Genomic DNA, 21087 nt, shown 5'->3' with positions numbered 1-21087 from the left:
CCTTTTTAATTTCTTCGACGTTACTTCACGAGGATTTCCCCGTTGATTTTAACGTAATGTTCCTACTGAATGAGTATTATTGTCAAGTAATTTACATGCTAAATCTAAACTCGTGTACCAGTTGTCTGTGTACGTGTGTCCCTAACTGAATACATCTCTACAAAGAGACATTACAACATTAGATGGTGTCGTATTTTCTTTTTTAAACTTTTCCCGGCATATACAGGGCTAATCGGAAGGGAAGTCAAAACAGGCTTAATGCTTAACGTGTTAATTTAGTTGGTTCTGTTCCCTTTGCAGGATGCTTTGACAGGAAAATTGTGATCTGTTGGTATGTGGTTGGGGATGCCAGAATTTCTATGCTTCTTAAGGGACGGTAGGATGCCAGAAGATTGCTCTTCGTTTACTATTGCCTTCTTATTGCTTTGCAGCCCAAAGCCTTCAACGTAAGACTATGTGACTCTGGCCCCTAATTTGCAAGATTATTGGGGAGGTCATAGGTCACCTTGAAGAGGAGGCCTTTGTTGTGTTTCTGTAAACATGAGTTTTACTAGAGGCCCGGTGCATGCAATTTGGGCACGGGTAGAATCCCTAGGCCAGGGGTGGGCAAACTTTTTGACTCGAGGGCCACAATGGGTTCTTAAACTGGACCAGAGGGCCGGAACAAAAGCATGGATGGAGTGTTTGTGTGAACTAATATAAATTCAAAGTAAACATCATTACATAAAAGGGTACGGTCTTTTTTTTTATTTATTTCAATAGTTTTATTCATTTCAAGCATTTTAACAAGAAGAATGTAAAACTAAAACAAATAGAAAAGAACAAAATGTGTAAACAGTAAATTAAACATTTTCTTTAGTGCAACTTCCAAATTATGCCCGGGACGTAGATGTAGATGGCATTGTAGACTGGGTTGAAAGGTTTTTGGTCTTTAAAACATCAACTTCAGTGGGAACAGTGTTGTTGGTCTCCTTTTTAGCTAATGCTCTGATACTGTGCTCTCCAGGGGCGTGTCTCCCTACATCACCACGATAGCGTGTCTACGCATTCCCAGGGTGATGTCGGGGGACGCGTCCGCGGGCATTACAAGGAGCCTCTGGAAGATGGAGAGGTTGTTCCTTCTACTGAATGGGGGATATAAATCCGCCCACTCAGAAGAAGGAGCTGCGGCCGTGTTTCCTGACGTTGCCATGTTAACACTGCTGCTGGTGAAGGAGCGGAGGGGAGAGCAAGAGAACCCTCCACTCTTTCAGCTCCGCAGGCCGGATAGAACAGATGAACGGGCAGATCCGGCCCGCGGGCCGTAGTTTGCCCACGGCTGCTCTAGGCCATGGCTGGGGCCTTCCTTCGTTCCACACTGCCGCCTGGTGGTCAGCACACGTCATAGTGAGTGACCGAACTCCAGGTGTCCCAGCCGAACCCCTGAGGGCACAACTTGCATATCAGGCTTTTATATATATACTAGGGGCCTGGTGCACAAAATTCGTGCATTGGGGGGTCCCTCAGCCCAGCCTGCCCCCTCTCACAGACGGAGCCCTCAGGGGATGTACTACTGACGGCTTAGGCCCTGCTCCCTAAGCTGCAGTCCGGCCTCCTTCTGGGGGAGGCAACCGCGCTGATTAGGGGAAGGCGCCTGCCCCATCACCCCGCTGCTGCAGCCACTGCCAGCTACCGCAGCCGCCAAGGTGTTTTCATCAACGCAGACTCCAATCCCTTCACCGTGAAAAAATGACACCTTCCTTAGGCATTTTCAAGATGTGCCTTTCATAGGATATGACATTTTTTATCCTCACCTGAGGATATGGTTCCATTGATTTTTAGAGAGTGTGGAAGAGAGAGGGAGAGACAGAGAGAAACATGAATGTGAGAGGGACACTTTGATTGGTTTCCTCCTGCATGATCCCTGACCTGGGCCCCGGCCAGGGAGGAGCCTGTAACCTAGGTACACGCCCTTGATCAGAATCGAACCCGGACCCTGTGGTCAGCAGGCTGAGGCTCTATCCACTGAGCCAAACCCGCTAGGGCAGGATATGACATTTCTTAGCCCCTCCAGCAGCGGAACTTCGTTTTTTCCTCCAGGAGTGTGGTGGTAAAACCCTAGATCACCTTCTTGGGTTCTTATTACCCAAGTTACCAAGAACACTGCAAGTGGCGGCATACAGGGAACTTAGCCAATGGGCAGTCAGGAAAGGTGTTTACGCTGGAACTGGTTTGGCTCAGTGGATAGAGCGTCGGCCTGCAGACTGAAGGGTCCCAGGTTTGATTCCTGTTAAGGGCATGTACCTTGGTTGGGGGCACATCCCCAGTGGGGAGTGTGCAGGAGGCAGCTGATTGATGTTTCTCTCTCATCGATGTTTCTGTCTATCCCTCTCCCCTCTTCTCTGTAAAAAATCAATAAAATGTATTTTTTTAAAAGAGAAAAGAAAAGGTGTTTCATCTGCAGCTCATGCGCAGAGGACCCCCTGCGTTGTGTCCACTGGGCTAGGGGCATGTCCCCACAGCCGGGGGAGCATGCCCCTAAGGCTGGCAGCCCCTTGTTGTGTCCGCCGGGCTAGGGGGGCAAGACCTGGGCCGAACAACTGCCGCTGGGGGCATGGACCTGGGTCACTTTGCGGTCGTCATGGGCACGCCCCCAAGGCCAGCAGCCCTCCGGATGTTCCCGCCCTGCTCAGTGCCTGTGCCCCCAACTGCTTGGTGCCTGCACCCATAGGCCCGGAGTGGCCGGGGCCGTTCTGGGACCCTGGCTGCTCAGGGCCTATGCGCAGGCCTACAGACTAGGAGCGGCCTGGGTCCCGAGGATGTTCCCGGGATCCAGGCCACTCAGCACCTGCATATGCAAATTAACCCGCCATCTTTCTTGGGTTAATTTGCATACTCACTCCTGATTGGCTGGTGAGCGTTGAGGAGGTACAGCCAATTTGCATATTCTTTTATTTGTGTAGCTACGTTGGTTTGTTCACAGTACATATTGAATAGTGCCCAGCCCTAACCGGTGTGGCTCAGTGGATAGAGCGTCGGCCTGCGGACTCAGGGGTCTCAGGTTCGATTCCGGTCAAGGGCATGTACCTTGGTTGCGGGCACATCCCCAGTGGGGAGTGTGCAGGAGGCAGCTGATCGATGTTTCTGTCTCATGGATGTTTCTCACTCTCTATCCCTCTCCCTTCCTCTATGTAAAAAATCAATAACATATATTTTTAAAAAATAAGAAAGAAACATCTATTAGCTGGCTCCTGCACACCTTCTACTGGGGATGTGCCCGCAACCAAGATACATGCCCTTGACCCGAATCGAACCTGGGACCCTTTAGCCTGCAGGCTGACGCTCTATCCACTGAGCAACACTGGTTAGGGCTGTGTGTGTGTTTTCAGAGAGGAAGGGTGAGGGAGAGATAGAAACATCAATGATGAGAGAGAATCATGGACCGGCTGCCTCCTGGACTCTCCCCACTGGGGATCGAGCCTGCAACCCAGGCATGTGCCCTTGACTGTAATCGAACCCGGGACCCTTTAGTCTGCAGGCTGACACTCTATCCACTGAGCCACACTGGCCGGGGCTGTATACACTAGAATACTGAGCAGGAAATACTACGTGGATAAGCGATGTTGTTCTATGGATTGGACGCGGTCAATGAGGATACAGGCAGGAGAGACGTTACCTGTAGGAACCAGAGGCAGAGATAACGCTTTGTGCTTCTACATGAGGGCGGCCTAAATTCCACCTCATCGTTCTTTACATTTTATTTTTTATTTATCTTTTAAAATATATTTTTATTGATTTCAGGGGGAGGGAGAGAGCGAGAGAAACATCCATGATGAGAGAGAATCATGGACCGGCTGCCTCCTGCACGCCCCACACTGGGGATGGAGCCCCCAACCCAGGCCTGTGTCCTGACCGGGAATCGAACCCGGGACCTCCTGGTTCATAGGTCAACGCTCAACCCCTGAGCCACGCCGGCCGGGGGCCACCTTATCTTCCCAAGTCCTGGCCCAAACTGAACGTAGGGTTACAGCATCCAGAACGGCTTCTTTTCTTTCTTTCTTTTTTTTTTTTTTTAATATATTTTATTGATTTTTTTTACAGAGAGGAAGGGAGAGGGATAGAGAGCTAGAAACACCGATGAGAGAGAAACATCGATCAGCTGCCTCCTGCACACCTCCTACTGGGGATGTGCCCGCAACCAAGGTCCATGCCCTTGACCGGAACCGAACCTGGGACCCTTCAGTCCGCAGGCCGACGCTCTATCCACTAAGCCAAACTGGTTTCAGCCAGAACGGCTTCTTACTCCACGCATTTGAAATGGACAGAAGATGGTTAGCACGCTCCGGCTAAGAGTGAGGCAGGCCAGCACGCGGGGGCAAGCGGAATAGGGAAACGGAGGCAGAGAGCCAAACAAACCTGCAGAGCCACTTACAGCAGGTGCAGAAGGCCCCCTCCCTCGAGGCAACACCCAGGCCTCAGCGGTACTTCCGCTCCAGGGCCAGAAAGGCAGCACACCCACGGGGGCGACTTGGCCAGGGCCCGCGGCAGTGACCCATCAGTGGAGTCCCCAGCCCTGAGGAAGGCCCCCTAGGAAACTGGTGAATATTTTGCTGAGACCTTCCCTAAGATTCCTGCCTGGCCCTAGCCGGCTTGGCTCAGTGGACAGAGCGTCAGCCTGTGGACTGAAGGGAGCCGGGTTCAATTCCAGGTCAAGGGCACAGGCCTGGGTTGCAGGCTCGATCCCCAGTGGGGGGCGTGCAGGAGGCAGCCAATCCATGAGTCTCTCTCATCATTGATGTTTCTATCTCTCTCTCCTTTTCCCTTACTCTCTGAAATCAATAAAGAAATATATTTTTTAAAAAAATCCTGCCTGCCGAAACCAGTTTGGCTCAGTGGATAGAGCGTCAGCCTGCGGACTGAAAGGTCTCAGGTTCGATTCCGGTCAAGGGCATGTACCTTGGTTGCGGGCATATCCCCAGTAGGAGGTGTGCAGGAGGCAGCTGATCGATGTTTCTCTCTCATCGATGTTTCCAGCTCTCTATCCCTCTTCCTTCCTCTCTGTAAAAAAATCAATAAAATATATATATTTTAAAAAAAATCGTGCCTGCAAGAGAAAGACAGAGAGAGAGAGAGAGAGACACAGAGAGAAGCCACAAACAAGACAAAGGACCCAGTGTTTTCTCTCCTGCCCAGAGCACACCTGAGCCTCCCTCGCCCCTCCTTGCTCCACAGGCACAAACCTCCTAAACCCTAAGGAACCCCAGGAGCCTTGCAACCGGGGCACACCCCCCTGAACCTGTCCCCAAGGCCTCATTTACACTGACTTCGTTTTTTTCTACATAGATTTTTATTGCTTTCAGAGAGGAAGGGAGACGGGGGTGGGGGGGTGTGAGAGAGAGAGAGAGAGAGAGAGAGAGGAACATCAGTGATGAGCGAGAGGTTATGTTTTGCAAGCCATGAAGCATATGGAGCCTCAGGTCAAACAAGTGATTATTTTTTAAAAATATATGTACTTTATTGATTTTTTACAGAGAGGGAAAGGAATAGAGAGTTAGAAACATCCATCAGCTGCCTCCTGCACACCCCCTACTGTGGATGTGTCCGCAAACAAGGTGCATGCCCTTGACCAGAATCGAACCTGGGACCCTTCAGTCCGCAGGCCCAGGCTCTATCCACTGAGCCAAACCGGTTAGGGCTGATTATTTTTTTAAATATATTTTTATTGATTTCAGAGAAGAAGAGGGAGAGAGAGATAGAACCACCAATGAGGAGAGAGAATCATGGATCGGCTGCCTCCTGCACGCCCCCACTGGGGATCCAGCCTGAAACATGGGCATGTGCCCTTGACCGGAATCGAACCCGGGACCCTTCAGTCCGCAGGCTGACGCTCTATCCACTGAGCCAAACCAGTGAGGGCCAAACAAGTTTTTTTCTTTTTTTTTTTTTAATCTACCAAAATCTTGCCTTCCGCAGTAGCTATTACAGCGCCCTACTGCCAATAAAGGAAAAAATAAGAGATGTTGCATCGACCAATTATGCTGTTAAATCACCCGGACAAGGGCGGATCTCCTTATATAGCAGCCAAAAATCAATGAAGCTAAAACTTTACTGGAAGGTCAAGCTAAAAAGTGAAGCAAATGGAGAAGGCAGGGGTGGGTGGGGGTAAGGGAGAGAGATCAACCAAAGGACTTGTATGCGTGCATATAAGCCTAACCAGTGGTCACAGACAACAGGGGGGTGGGGGCATGCGTGGGGAAGGGTTTGGGAGGGGAATGGGGGGGATGAGGACAAATATGTGATACCTTAATCAATAAAGAAATTTTAAAAAAAAGTGAAGCAAATGTATGATGAATTTTCAGTTCTCATTAGTTATGTATATGAGAACCAGCTTTGTATAATAAAATGTCCTGAAGCTACACATTTAAAATAAATAATAATAGCCCTAGCCGGTGTTGCTCAGTGGATAGAGCATAGGCCTGCGGACTGAAGGGTCCTGGTGTTTGACTCTGATCAAGGGCACATGCCTGGGTTGTGGGCTCGATCCCCATTTGGGGGGGGGGGGGTCCCGCATGCAGGAGGCAGCCAATCCATGATTCTCTCATCCTTGATGATTCTATCTCTCTCTCCGTCTCCCTTCCTCTCTGAAATCAATAAAAATCTATTTTTCAAAAGATTTAAAAAACATAATGACATGCCTCAAAAAACATTCTGAGCTTCACAAAGTCAGATAAAAATGTTTTCAAAAAACCTAAGTAATCGCCGTAACCGGTTTGGCTCAGAGGATAGAGCATCGGCCTGCGGACTGAAGGGTCCCGGGTTCGATTCCGGTCAAGGGCATGTACCTTGGTTGAGGGCACATCCCCAGTACAGGCTGTGCAGGAGGCGGCTGATCGATGTTTCTAACTCTCTATGCCTCTCCCTTCCTCTCTGTAAAAAAAAAAAAAAAAAAAAAAAAATCAATAAAATATTTTTAAAAAAACACACACACAAAACCCTAAGTAATCAGTTGCAGACAAGTAATCAGTTGCAAACAACACGCCCCACAAACATGCAGGACCCCCTTAACCCCACCCCCAAACCTAAAACTGTCATTTGAACCACGACCTGGGATCAAACGCGGGACCGAGGCGTGAGGAGAAGGCGCTCTGACAAACCGGCTCAGCAGCAAATCCTTTGCTGGCCAAGGTCAGTGACTGGGACACTAGCGTCCACCACCGGCGGAGGGAACTACATTACCCAGAGGGCAACGCGCCGAATGATGGCGGGCGGAGCCAATGAAAGCTCCGGAAAGGGGCGTTGCTGGGCTGCGCGAGGGGTCAGGGCGGGACTTCCGGGTCCTCCTCGTGGCGGTCATTTTGGCCTCTCGGGTCCCTCCACCGGCTCGCATCTCCGCGCTTCAGAGCCCCGGGTTCGCGATGGAGGAGGCGCCGGAGGGGTCGTCCCCGCTGTGCGGAGGCGAATCGGAGGCCTGGCGAGTCATCACGGTCGGGGATCCGGGCCTCCCGGCCTCGCAGACCCCGCTCCGCCCACAAAGTCCAATGGCGGCGGCCTCGCTGCGGTTCCCGGCTGAGGTGAGTGCGTGTCCCCCGGGAGCGGGCGCCTGTCAGGTCCCGCAGCCCGGGCACCAGCCTGGCGGTCAGCGAGGCGCTCGGGGGCGGGGGGACGCCCGGTGGGACAGGAGGGAACGGGCTGGGGCCGCGGTCGGGGGACAGCGCCGGAGCGGCCGAGCCCGGGAGATGCGGGCAGCCCCGGCCGTGTTTTGTGTCCCCAGGCGGCGGGGAAGGCGCGGCGCGGTGGTGCGGGAGGAGTTTTACTTTCGTTCTCAGGGCGCGGGGGCCGCGGGTGGTGGGGAACAAAAGAGGGACATTGTCTCGGATGCGGTTCTGCGGGTTCCCCCAAACTGCCCGGAGGAAGGACCGTGGAGAGAGGACGGCGGTGCGGGGCGGGAGGCGGCGCCCCGGGAGCGAGGACGGACGGACAGCCCCGCCGGCGGGGCCCAGGGGTCCAGCCTGGACCTGGGGACCGGGAGGTCAAGGGTCGATTCCCGCTCCGGCACCTTCCCGGGGTGCGGGCTGGATCCCCAGTAAAGGGGGCGGGGAGTGCAGGGAGCGGCCGATCCATGATTCTCTGTCATCATTGATTTCCTGTCTGTCTCTCCCTCTCCCTTCCTCTCTGAAATCGATAAAAATATATTAAAAAAAAAAAAAAAAAAGAACGGAATTGGCAAGAGTCTGCACTGCGGACCGAGCCCTGAGCGAATGCAGGCATCGCCCGGCCCCGGGGGCTGGGCCAGGGCCCTGAGCAGCCGGAGCCCCTGGGTCCTGGCGGTGGGTGCCAGGCCCTCCACAGGCCTTCCGTCCCCACAGGTTCCTGCAGGTGCAGAGCCGCTGAGGGGCTGGGCTGTGGGGCTGATGTCAGGGCCTCACACTCTCGTGGCCTCTGAGTTGTGGGGTCCTGGGGTTGTCCAGCCCCTCTTCCTGCCCCTGGACCGGCAGACAATCAGCTCAGAGTCCTGAGGCCAGGTCTGAGGTCCTAAGAAGTGGTTTTAGTGTCTGGCCACCAGGGGAGTGAGATGTGGGGCGTCCTCCCGGGCACAGGTGCCAGGAGGTGCAGTGCCTTCCTGGGGCGGCCGAGCTGGTTCAGGCACCCGCAGGTGCAGGTGACCTTGCTTTATTTTTTTAAAAATACATTTTATTGATTTTTTTTTTTTTTTTTTTTTTTTTTACAGAGAGGAAGGGAGAGGCATAGAGAGTTAGAAACATCGATCAGCTGCCTCCTGCACACCCCCCACTGGGGATGTGCCTGCAACCAAGGTCCATGCCCTTGACCGGAATCGAACCTGGGCCGACGCTCTATCCACTGAGCCAAACCGGTCAGGGCATCCCACTGGGTTATTTTTGCAAGAGACCCCAGATGTCATATTATTCTTCCTACAAATATTTGAATATGTAGGAAGTGAGAGGGTTTAAAAAAAAATAATTTTCAGCCCTAGCTGGTTTGGCTCGGTGGATAGAGCGTCGGCCTGCTTTCTGATCTGAAGGGTCCAGGTTCCATTGCTGTCAAGGGCACATGCTGGGGTTGCGGGCTCAGTCCCCAGTAGGGGGCGTGCGGGAGGCAGTGGATCAATGATTCCCTCTTATCATTTATGTTTCTATCTCTCTCTCTCCCTCTCCCTTCCTTTCTGAAGTCAATAAAAATATATTAAAAGTAATTTTTATTATATATATATATATATATATATATATATATATATATATGTATGTATATTTTAATTCTCCCTCGAGAATATTTTCCCATTGATTTTTAGGGAGAGTGGAAGAGAGAGGGAAAGACAGAGAGAAACATCGATCAGCTGCCTCCTGCACGCCCCCCCACTGGGGATGAGCCAGCAACCAAAGTACATGCCCTTGACCAGAATAGAACCCGGGACCCTTCAGTCCGCGTCTGACACTCTATCCACTGAGCCACACCTGCTAGGGCTGTCCTTGCTTTCTTATGGGAACTGGGAACAGTTGGGACAGGAGTCCAATTTTTTTTTAATATGTTTTTATTGATTTCAGAGAGGAAGGGAGAAGGAGAGGGAGCGATAGAAACATCCATGATGAGAGAGAACCATGGATTGGCTGCCTCCTGCCCGCCCCCCACTGGGGATCCAGCCCACAACCCAGGCATGTGCCCTTGATCAGAGTCAAACCCTAGGACCCTTCCGTCCGCAGGCCGAGGCTCTATCCACTGAGCCACACCGCTAGGGCCGGAGTCCGGTCTGGAGCAGCTGTGTGACAGTTGGGTGTGTGTCTGCAGGTGATGGGGCCGTGGGAGATGGGCAGCCGTGGAGGCAGGGGTCTGACCCCGGGCCCGGAGGCTCCCTGTGGCTGCAGCGTGGAGGGCGGTGTGGGTGCGGTTGGCGGGGCGGGGAGACCAGGGAGGAGGCGGCTGGGATCGCCTGGGAGAGGGTGATGGTCACGGGGCCATGATGGTGGATGTGGAAATGGGAGACGCAGTTGGGTTTTGGCGTTTTAGGTGTGGCCCCCGGATTTTTTAATTTTTTTTTATGTTATGTATTGATTTTAGGGAGATAAGGAGAGAGAGAGAGAGGAGAGAGAGAGAGAGAGAGAGAGAGAGAGAGAGAGGGCAGGGATGGCATGGAAATGTGGGTTTAGCGCCTGGAGGAATGGGATCACCGGACACTGAGATGCATGGAGGATTTCCGGTTTCTTTCTGGCCTGTGAGCGATGAGATGTTTGGCAGCAGTTCCTGGGTGTCCGGGACTCCGAGGAGGGGTTCAGGGTGTCTCCCCAGAAGGGAGTGGAGGTGTCTGGACCGGGAGGAGCTGCAGGATTGCCTGACGAATGGGGAATCGTGGTCGGGAGGAGGATGGTGGTAGCAGCTCAGGGCGAGGAGGCTGAGCCCCAGGCCCCGGCTTTCTGTTCGGGCCTCCGATTGTGGGGGTGTCGCACATAGGTGACGGACGGGGCGGTCATGGGGAGGGTGGGAGACTCCGGTTGGGCAGTGGTCACGGCCTCCGAGGGGTGAGTGGCCATGAGATGGGTGGAGGCTGAGGAGTAACTCACACAGGATGACGGGGGGTCAGGCGGGGGGCTGGGGGTGCTGGCCCGCAGCCAGGCCTCTAGAGCTTCCCCAAGACCTTGCTGTGACCCTCGGTGTGGCCGGGGAGTGGCACCGGCTGGCAGACTAGCCTAGTGCACTGTGGTCATTGGGAGGCTCAGTGGCCAGGGGGGTGGGGGAGGGCCCCTGGGGTTGGGCCTTGTGTGGGTGAGGACAGGGGAGGCTGTGACTGTGAAGGGACGTCAGGTGCAGCCCCAGTGGCCCCCGGGAGCCGATGTGGTTCTCAGCGGTGATGTGGGAACAAGGAACGGCAGGGAGGGAGGTCTTGGGGGCGCCCTGTGAGTGTGGACCATCAGCATCCGGGCCGTGCTCGATCCTCTAGAATTTCCCAAACGTTCTCTGGCCCCCACTTGCTGAGTAATGAAGAGAGAGGCCAAGGAGATGACTGGGGTGCAGGACAGGAGGGGGCGGGGCTGTGGAGTGCAGGCGGGAGGGGTGTGGTGGGAAGAGCGATGGGCACGTGGAGAGGGCGAGTGAGTTCCTGGCCACGGGCCGGCACCGACATCAGAGTGAATGGTGAGCCCCTGTCTGGCATCTGGTGAAGCGTGATGGTGCTCCCCGGGGAACTGCCTGCGAGGAGGGTGTGGTGGTCCCCATGCGGGTTCCCAGCTCAGAGCCGTTTGTCTGCCCGCCCGCCCGCCTGCCTGTTGCTGAGGGCGGATACAGTGAGGGCGGGCCGCGGTGAGACAGCGGGTGTCCGAGCACCCAGGCTGGAATCTCACTGGCCGGGGACAGGAGTGGGGGAGCAGGGGCCGGTCAGGGAGGTGGTTCCCTCGTATCCTGAGAACAAGGCTGATGGGACCACGCTGCACTGTCCCTTCCCGAAGGCTGTCCCTTCCCGCAGGCTGTCCCTTCCTTCCCGCAGGCTGTCCCTTCCTTCCCGCAGGCTGTCCCTTCCCTCCCGCAGGCTGTACTTCCTTCCCCTAGGCTGTCCCTTCCTTCCCGCAGGCTGTCCCTCCCTTCCCGCAGGCTGTCCCTTCCTTCCCGCAGGCTGTCCCTTCCTTCCCGCAGGCTGTCCCTTCCTTCCCGCAGGCTGTCCCTTCCTTCCCGCAGGCTGTCCCTTCCTTCCCGCAGGCTGTCCCTTCCTTCCCGCAGGCTGTCCCTTCCCGCAGGCTGTCCCTTCCTTCCCGCGGGCTGTCCCTTCCTTCCCGCAGGCTGTCCCTCCCTTCCCGCAGGCTGTCCCTTCCTTCCCGCAGGCTGTCCCTCCCTTCCCGCAGGCTGTCCCTTCCTTCCGCAGGCTGTCCCTCCCTTCCCGCAGGCTGTCCCTTCCTTCCCACAGGCTGTCCCTTCCTTCCCGCAGGCTGTCCCTCCCTTCCCGCAGGCTGTCCCTTCCTTCCGCAGGCTGTACTTCCTTCCCCTAGGCTGTCCCTCCCTTCCCGCAGGCTGTCCCTTCCTTCCCGCAGGCTGTCCCTTCCTTCCCGCAGGCTGTCCCTTCCTTCCCGCAGGCTGTCCCTTCCCGCAGGCTGTCCCTTCCTTCCCGCGGGCTGTCCCTTCCTTCCCGCAGGCTGTCCCTCCCTTCCCGCGGGCTGTCCCTTCCTTCCCGCAGGCTGTCCCTCCCTTCCCGCAGGCTGTCCCTTCCTTCCCGCAGGCTGTCCCTCCCTTCCCGCAGGCTGTCCCTTCCTTCCGCAGGCTGTACTTCCTTCCCCTAGGCTGTCCCTCCCTTCCCGCAGGCTGTCCCTCCCTTCCCGCAGGCTGTCCCTTCCCGCAGGCTGTCCCTTCCTTCCCGCAGGCTGTCCCTTCCTTCCCGCAGGCTGTCCCTTCCTTCCGCAGGCTGTACTTCCTTCCCCTAGGCTGTCCCTCCCTTCCCGCAGGCTGTGCCTTCCTTCCCGCAGGCTGTCCCTTCCTTCCCGCAGGCTGTGCTGTCCCTTCCTTCCCCTAGGCTGTCCCTTCCTTCCCGCAGGCTGTCCCTTCCTTCCCGCAGGCTGTCCCTTCCCTCCCGCAGGCTGTGCTGTCCCACAGGCTGTCCCTTCCCTCCCGCAGGCTGTCCCTTCCTTCCCGCGGGCTGTCCCTTCCTTCCCGCGGGCTGTCCCTTCCTTCCCGCGGGCTGTCCCTTCCTTCCCGCGGGCTGTCCCTTCCCTCCCGCAGGCTGTCCCTTCCTTCCCGCGGGCTGTCCCTTCCTTCCCGCGGGCTGTCCCTTCCTTCCCGCAGGCTGTCCCTCCCTTCCCGCGGGCTGTCCCTTCCTTCCCGCAGGCTGTCCCTCCCTTCCCGCAGGCTGTCCCTTCCTTCCCGCAGGCTGTCCCTCCCTTCCCGCAGGCTGTCCCTTCCTTCCGCAGGCTGTACTTCCTTCCCCTAGGCTGTCCCTCCCTTCCCGCAGGCTGTCCCTCCCTTCCCGCAGGCTGTCCCTTCCTTCCCGCAGGCTGTCCCTTCCTTCCGCAGGCTGTACTTCCTTCCCCTAGGCTGTCCCTCCCTTCCCGCAGGCTGTGCCTTCCTTCCCGCAGGCTGTCCCTTCCTTCCCGCAGGCTGTGCTGTCCCTTCCTTCCCCTAGGCTGTCCCTTCCTTCCCGCAGGCTGTCCCTTCCTTCCCGCAGGCTGTCCCTTCCCTCCCGCAGGCTGTGCTGTCCCACAGGCTGTCCCTTCCCTCCCGCAGGCTGTCCCTTCCTTCCCGCGGGCTGTCCCTTCCTTCCCGCGGGCTGTCCCTTCCTTCCCGCGGGCTGTCCCTTCCTTCCCGCGGGCTGTCCCTTCCCTCCCGCGGGCTGTCCCTTCCTTCCCGCGGGCTGTCCCTTCCTTCCCGCGGGCTGTCCCTTCCTTCCCGCGGGCTGTCCCTTCCTTCCCGCGGGCTGTCCCTCCCTTCCCGCGGGCTGTCCCTTCCTTCCCGCGGGCTGTCCCTTCCTTCCCGCGGGCTGTCCCTTCCTTCCCGCGGGCTGTCCCTCCCTTCCTTCCCGCAGGCTGTCCCTTCCTTCCCGCAGGCTGTCCCTTCCTTCCCGCAGGCTGTCCCTTCCCTCCCGCAGGCTGTCCCTTCCCTCCCGCAGGCTGTCCCTTCCCTCCCGCAGGCTGTCCCTGTCCGCAGGCTGTCCCTTCCCGCAGTCATGCTTCTGGGAGTGGAGCGTGTGCACGCGTGTGGTGCAGAGTTCCATGCAGAGCGCAGGGCTGCCTCAGCGCCCGGGATGGTCCTGAGCGTGAAGGCTGAGGCCGTGTTTCCTGTGTCCTGGAGGGACCGTGTGCAGGGTCACAGGGTGTTGCCTGACAAGACGAGTGTCTGATGACGCCTTCTCTGTGGCCAGCTTCTCCCCTTCCCCACGTCTGTGACACCCACTGTGTTCGCAGGGGAGGGTGGCCTCACGGCCAGGCTCAGGGCCCAGGTGTCACCTCTCTGCCCATCTCCCTGTTGCTGTGGGAACGTACGGAGAGTGACTTGTATGGGACCGACGTCTCCTCAGAGGTGGGCGGGAGCAGATGAATGTAGATGTCGGGTCTGGTGAGCTAAACTCCTGGGAGCGAAGCTGACGGTGGCGTGAACTGTGCTTACTGTGACAGGATATGAGCTTTGAGGACGTGACCATCGCCTTCTCCCAGGAGGAGTGGGGGCTCCTCGATGCGGCCGAGAGACTCCTCTACTGCGAGGTGATGCTGGAGATCTGTACGCTTGTGGCGTCCGTGGGTAAGACCCTCGTGCTTTTCCCCGTGTCCCGCGGTGACACCCTGCCTGCGCTTTTTCTCCAGAAATAGCTGTGTCAGTCCCGCACCCCGGCCGTGGGCTCTGCTCCTTACCCCCGTTTCTTGTCACACGTGCCGAGCGGTGGGGTGCCCTGCGCGGTGGACCCCCGAGCAGCCCTGACACCTGTTGCCTCCACCCGTGCGGGAGAGTCTGGGGGTCAGGAGCCTTGCAGACAGCTTAATGCACCCACCTCTGCAGCCTGTCCCTGCAGGGTGACCGTGTCCAGATCCGGGGGCTCCATTGCTGCCCCTTCCTCTCGCTGAGCGTTCTTTTTTTTTTTTTTTAAATATATTTTATTGATTTTTTACAGAGAGGAAGGGAGAGGGATAGAGAGTTAGAAACATCGATGAGAGAGAAACATCGATCAGCTGCCTCCTGCACACCTCCTACTGGGGATGTGCCCGCAACCAAGGTACATGCCCTTGACCGGAATCGAACCTGGGACCCTTCAGTCCGCAGGCTGACGCTCTATCCACTGAGCCAAACCGGTTTTGGCAACCGTGGCCTGTTCTTGCCAGGTCTCCCCTGCATGCTGATGTCTGCTCCCCTCTGTTGTCCTCCTTCCGGACCCGGATCCCTGAGTCCATGTGCAGCGGAAGGGGCCGGGGAGCCCTGGTTTTTTCCCAGGGCGCACATGTCAAGGTGGTCTCAGAGGAGGGCCCCCGGGTGCGTGGCGACTGGGGACGAACATGACCTGAGGGCCGGTTCAGATCGTGCCAAGATTCTGCCGTTTCCAGTCGTGTGCTGGTGCCTGTGCCACTGGCCGCACCGATACTTGACACCTGGCGGTCCTGTCATTTTACCGGTGACTCCCAGCCGCCTCTGCTCTGGGGCCTCTGCGCATCGCCGCTCCCTCTCCCGCGTCGACCTGCGCACGTGCTGTGCGGCGTGCACACGTCCTTACCTAGTGTGTGGATGCCAAGCCGCTCGTTTATTGAATTCTGTTGGCCCGTGTCACCAGCCAACAAGCTTTGCTGAAAGCAGTTAGCGGAAGAGACATCTGGAGATCCTGCTTCTCTCCCGTGCGGTGCATGCCGCCCTTGTGTGGGGTTTTTCTGGTGAGGGCTCCCCTATTTTGTGGTCTTCAGAGGCCAGCAGCACAATCCAACCTGCCTCCAGGGCTCTTGTTGTCAAACAGTCCCAGGACACCCACGCGTGGAGTCTGACAGGCCCTCGTGGTGGGGCTCGCCCCTGCCACCCCTGCCACCCCATTTCCTCGGCGTTTCTCTGCTTTCAGGTTATTGGCACAAACCGGAAGACAACGAGGAGGCCCCTGGGGAGCAGATGGCGCCTGCGGAAGGAGAGTCGCAGGTCGAGGCGCCTGAGACAGCGCCAGCAGCTGAGAAAGCACACTCCTGTGAGCAGTGTGTCTTAGTCCTGAAAGCTATTTTCCACCTGACTGAGGTCCAAGCAGGAAACCTGGAGCAGAGAGCCTTCTTCAGTGACGCGTGCGTGAGGGGCTTCTGTTTCCGGGCAAACATTCACCAGCAGCAGCGGGAAGCCGGTGCCGAGGAGCCCTGGAAGGGGGACGCGGACAGGGCCTCGCTCGTGACCAGTAACAGCTTCTACGTGTCGGGGGCGCCGTTCACCGCCAGGGAGGCCGAGGAGGACTTCGCCGCCGCCCCCGGCCTCCTCCAGCACCAGCCCACGCTTAGCACCGAGGAGCCGCACAGCGTCATTGAGAGCTGGCAGGCCGTCCACGGCGGGACGGGTCCGCGCCAGTGGGGGGAGTGTGAGAAGGCCGCCTTCCACAGCCAGGACCCGGGGCAGCAGCAGAGCGTGTACACGGGGGAGGGGCTGTTTGAGTGCAGCCAGTGCGGGAAGGCCTCCATACAGACCTTTAACCTCTTGCTGCACAGGAGCGTTCGCCCGGGGGAGAAGCTGCCCTACGAGTGCGGCGTGTGTGGGAAGTGCTTCAGCTGTGAGTTTTTCCTCCTCCGGCACCAGAGCGTGCACACGGAGGGGAAGCCCTACGAGTGCGGCGTGTGTGGGAAATGCTTCAGCTGCAAGTACACCCTCATCCAGCATCAGAGAATTCACTCCGAGGAGAAGCCTTACGAGTGCAGTTTTTGTAAGAAATGCTTCAGCTACAAATTTAACCTCATGAGACACGAGAAAATCCACACTGGGGAGAACCCGTACGGGTGCAGTGACTGCGGGAAGTCCTTCAGCCACAGCTCTGCCCTCATCCGACACAAGAGGGTTCACACTGGAGAAAGGCCCTATGAGTGTAGCGACTGCGGGAAGACCTTCACAAACAGCTCCGCCCTCATCCAGCACCAGAGAGTTCACACTGGAGAAAAGCCCTATCAGTGCAGTGAGTGTGGGAAGTGCTTCCGGCAGAGCTCTGCCCTCATTTATCACCAGAAAGTTCACGCCGGGGAAAAGCCGTACGAGTGCGGGGACTGCGGCAAGTGCTTTCGGTACAATTACATCCTCATTCAGCATCGGAAGGTTCACACTGGAGAGAGGCGGTATGAGTGCGGCGTTTGCGGGAAGCGCTTTATCTACAACTTCAACCTCATTAAGCACCAAAGAATTCACACTGGCGAAAAGCCGTATGTGTGCAGTGACTGTGGGAAGGCCTTCAGACGAAGCTCCTCGCTCATTCAGCACAAGAGCGTCCACAGCGAAGAGAGACCTTACGAGTGCAATGAATGCGGGAAGTCGTTCACCCGGGCGTCTAACCTCCTCAGGCACTGGAGAGTTCACACAGGAGAAAGGCCCTATGAGTGCAGCGATTGTGGGAAGTCCTTCAGCCACAGCTCCGCCCTCATTCAACACAAAAGGGTGCACACTGGAGAAAGACCTTACGAGTGTAACGAGTGCGGGAAGACTTTCACCCGCACGTCTAACCTCCTTAGGCACTGGCGAGTTCACACTGGAGAAAGGCCCTACGAGTGTGCTTACTGTGACAAGTCCTTCAGCCACAGCTCCGCCCTCATTCAACACAAAAGGGTGCACACTGGAGAAAGGCCTTATGAGTGTAACGAGTGCGGGAAATCTTTCACCCGCACATCTAACCTCCTTAGACACCGGAGACTTCACACTGGGGAAAAGCCTTAATGGTGCGGGGAATGCTGTATTTCCTCTCAGGCTAACAGCCCTGGGGGAGACCCTGAGAGACCAATTTAGCTGACTTAAAACCTGTTTTAGTGGGACATACAACGGGCTCGATTCCTCGTGAGTTGTAGGTCCGAGTGAGGCTTTCAGGAGGTCCATTGCACTTTCCCACCTGCCCAGGGCTGTCACTAGGCTGATGTCACTGCTAGATTTCGTAGCTGAGGCCTCTGCCGCCGGGCTCACCCGCACGGGTGCGTCAGTCACGCCCCTGCGTGCTCAGGGAAGCTGCCCTCCCGTGTTCTCCTGCTGGAGGAAGTGGGGACCACGCAGGCCTCTTGGGGGGCCCCTTCCTTCCTTTCTCTCCGCTAGGGGTGGGCCTGGCCCGGTGCTGGTCCAGAGGACCCATCCTCAGCTGAGAAGAGCTACCTTCTTCGTGGACATGGTTCTCACATGGATGCTGTGATGAATTCTCCCAGGTTTCTCCGTCGCCAACCTGGACACTTTGCTGTAAGCTTTCCTGGATCGTGGTATGTTTGTGAAGGTCTTTGCACCTTTAATTTTGGTGGTTGTATAGTCACTGCGTGAGATAATGTGGAGTAAGGATCGTGATCTGCCAGCGTGTGGAGGGGAACGTGTTTGTGGGGATCCCTAACGGTCTTGTGTTTCAGAGGGGACGGTGATAGTAGAGAGTCGCTCTTTGTCCGATGTCGGCTAAGTGTGTATAGCTGCCCAGGGCCTCGCCAGAAAGACTGCGTGACGTTGTGGTCCTGGCATAAATCCTGGGGCCACGATTATGGGGGAGGTCAGAGGTCACTCTGAAGAGGGGGCATTTTTTTTGCTTCTGTGGACAATATGAATTTTATTCCCTTTTTGACTGTGTACATTGCATACTTCCGCCTGTGCTGAGGTCCGGCAAGGGAGCCACGGGCCGTGGTGGACGAGCCGTCGGAGGTGGAGTCATTTGTAAGGCTCAGGGTTAGGTGGGACCACAGTTGGGACAGAGGCGCTGTGTTCACCAGGAGGGGGGGAGACTAGCAGATTAGAGCGAGGGTGTCTCTTCTGGGAGCTCAGCCACAGATGTCCCAGGGCCTGTGGCGTCTGTGGTCCGTGGCTGCAGACCCTCTCGTGACCTTTGTAACCGCTTCTAACAGCTCTGTGGACCCCTCGCCGCTGAGGCGTGCACCTCCAGGCCATTGCTCTCCCGTCGAGCAAACGGAGCCGGGACGGAAGGTGATGGCCTGTAGTCATTCCCGGGACCGTCTTTGCGACCCAGCCGGCATTCCTGGGGCTCGGAGGGCAGGAGTCTTCCTCGCGTGCCAGTGTCCGCCGCCCGCCGGCAAGGCTGCCCCTCCCAGGGCCCGAGGAGGGAGAGGTAGGGTCCGCGCAGGCTCGCCAGCCTGCCGCTCTGACAAAAGGGGGCTCTTAGGTCTCATCGGAACCGGTGTTTAAAGCTTTACTCATGTATATATGTATAATCCACATGCAACCAAGTGCACTTACCTGATGTGTACTGTTGGGCGAGCTTTGACATACGGATACAGCTGTGAAACCATCCGCAGCAAACGGACTGACCTGTCCCTCACACGCAGGGTGGGACAGATGTACGTGTCCAGTCGTGAGTACGTGGAACATGGAGTTTATTCTCGTATTATTTATTAATTATGGTGTGGATTCCCATGCTGTCGATCTACTTTTGCTCCACCCTGTTTACCACCCGCCCCCTTACAATCTCCCCCTGCCTGTCGCAGCCCTGAACGCAGCCATTGAGTCGCCTTTATTTACAGTAGATAGATTAGTTTGTATTTCCTATAAGGTCCTAGGTGTCTACCCTCGGAATAAATAACGGTTTCCTTCACGCAGCACGATTATTGCGAGACTCCAACAGTAATGCTGATGTGAATAGCTAACCCTTTTTCCTGCTTAGGCGTCGTCTGTGCTGTAAATAGCCCCTTGGTTTACCCACTGATCTGCCTCCGGGTTCGCGGTATTACAAATAAAGCTGCTACGAATGTGTGCCTCCGCGTCTTCCTGTCGGTCCCTGCCGTGTTTCTCCCACGGTTACAATGTGGATAAGTGGTTAGGTTTTTAAAAAATACGGAACTGTGATCTGAGTGGCCCTCGGCCCCCCCACCATCCCAGTGTGTGAGGACTCCGATGCCTCCGCAGCTTGGCCAGCCCTCCCCCCCCACCCCCCCGGGGCTGATGTTTAAAACATCCCGGTGTCAGCGTGGTGGTAGGTAGTTTGTCGCACTGCCCTCTCCCCAACAGCTCACCGCGCATTTGTTGGTGAACACCGGCCCTGTCCCCTTTGGCACAATGTGCTCGGCACCCCTGCCCGTCCCCTTCTTGTGAATTCGGGGTTTGAACGGGTGGGATGACCGTGTGGCATCCAAACACGTGTCGGCGTGGCGCTCAATCCTCAACGACCCAGGTGACTTCTCTGCCCTATGGGACAGCTTCCGTGCCTTTTTACATACAGCTTTATTGATTGCAGAGAGAGAAATAGAAACGTCGATGATGAGAGAATCATTGATGGGCTGCCTCCCGCACGTCCCACGGGGCGGGGGGGCGGGGGGGTCAAGCCTGCCACCTGTGTGTGCGCCCTGACCTGAAATCGGACCGTGCCCTGGTTCATAGGTGGGTGCGTGAGCACTAGGCCAGGCCGGCTGGGCCGGGAGTGTGTGTTTCACATACTTTCCAAGGCGAGCGCAGCAGCAGGGAGAGTCGCCTCTGAAGCCACGGGCCAGCTGCTCGTGTGCCCTGGTCCCTCGGGAGGCACGCTCCCCGCTCGGCCACTGGGTCCCCTTGACTCTCCATCCCACGCTCTGGCCCTGTCGGCAGGACGTCCCCGGGGGACAGACCAGTGCAGTTCTGCTGCCGGAGGCGGGAGGAGACGGGGTGGCCCACCCGGGCTGGTGCTGCAGGGTCATCTCACCCCAACAACATTTATTTATTTATTTTTTAATGGAAGTGGAACTTTATTATTTTTTTAATCGTCCCCCGCCTGAGGGTATATTTTTGTTGACTTGAGAGAGAGAGAGGACGAAAGAGAGAGACTCACCGGGATAAGAGGAACCTTGGTGGCCTCCCTCAGGCACCAGACCCGGGGATCGAACCTGCAGACTGGGTACGTGCCCTGTGATCGAACCTGCAGACTGGGTGCGTGCCCTGTGATCGAACCTGCAGACTGGGTGTGTGCCCTGTGATCGAACCTGCAGACTGGGTGCGTGCCCTGTGATCGAACCTGCAGACTGGGTGCGTGCCCTGTGATCGAACCTGCAGACTGGGTGCGTGCCCTGTGATCGAACCTGCAGACTGGGTGCGTGCCCTGTGATCGAACCTGCAGACTGGGTGCGTGCCCTGTGATCGAACCTGCAGACTGGGTGTGTGCCCTGTGATCGAACCTGCAGACTGGGTGTGTGCCCTGTGATCGAACCTGCAGACTGGGTGCGTGCCCTGTGATCGAACCTGCAGACTGGGTGCGTGCCCTGTGATCAAACCCGCAGACTGGGTGCGTGCCCTGTGATCGAACCTGCAGACTGGGTGTGTGCCCTGTGATCGAACCTGCAGACTGGGTGTGTGCCCTGTGATCGAACCTGCAGACTGGGTGCGTGCCCTGACTGGGGCTCCAGCCGTGACCTCTCCGTGCACCGGGCCATCCAACCAGCCGAGCCACCGGCCAGGGCCCCAAACACCTGCTTCAGGGAAACCATTCCTAACGCCTAGGCCTGTGCCTCGTCTGTTAACCGTCACCTTAGCCCAGTG

At 56.9% G+C, this 21087-nt stretch overlaps 1 protein-coding gene across 1 annotated transcript; it reads left to right on the top strand.

The window, feature by feature from the left end:
- Positions 1-7308: 7308 nt before the first annotated feature.
- Positions 7309-19331, top strand: LOC308235526 (uncharacterized protein). Its single transcript, XM_080644428.1, has 3 exons — positions 7309-7550; positions 14079-14202; positions 15497-19331. The coding sequence occupies exons 1-3, from the start codon at positions 7395-7397 to the stop codon at positions 17323-17325; spliced, it is 2109 nt and encodes a 702-aa protein (XP_080500554.1). The 5' UTR covers positions 7309-7394; the 3' UTR covers positions 17326-19331.
- The last annotated feature ends 1756 nt before the right edge of the window (positions 19332-21087 follow it).

Source organism: Plecotus auritus (genome assembly GCF_963455305.1).
Source record: "Plecotus auritus genome assembly, chromosome: 10".
Taxonomy (NCBI): domain Eukaryota; kingdom Metazoa; phylum Chordata; class Mammalia; order Chiroptera; family Vespertilionidae; genus Plecotus; species Plecotus auritus.
Note: the sequence above shows the minus strand (reverse complement) of the source record. Positions and strands in the feature narration are given on the sequence as shown.

What these genes read in the sequence shown, in the direction of transcription:
- LOC308235526 (XM_080644428.1), top strand. Translation starts at nt 7,395, where the DNA reads ATGGAGGAGGCGCCGGAGGGGTCGTCCCCGCTGTGCGGAGGCGAATCG. An exon ending in CGCTGCGGTTCCCGGCTGAG is followed by an intron (nt 7,551 to 14,078) that starts GTGAGTGCGTGT and finishes TTACTGTGACAG; the next exon opens with GATATGAGCTTTGAGGACGT. An exon ending in TACGCTTGTGGCGTCCGTGG is followed by an intron (nt 14,203 to 15,496) that starts GTAAGACCCTCG and finishes CTCTGCTTTCAG; the next exon opens with GTTATTGGCACAAACCGGAA.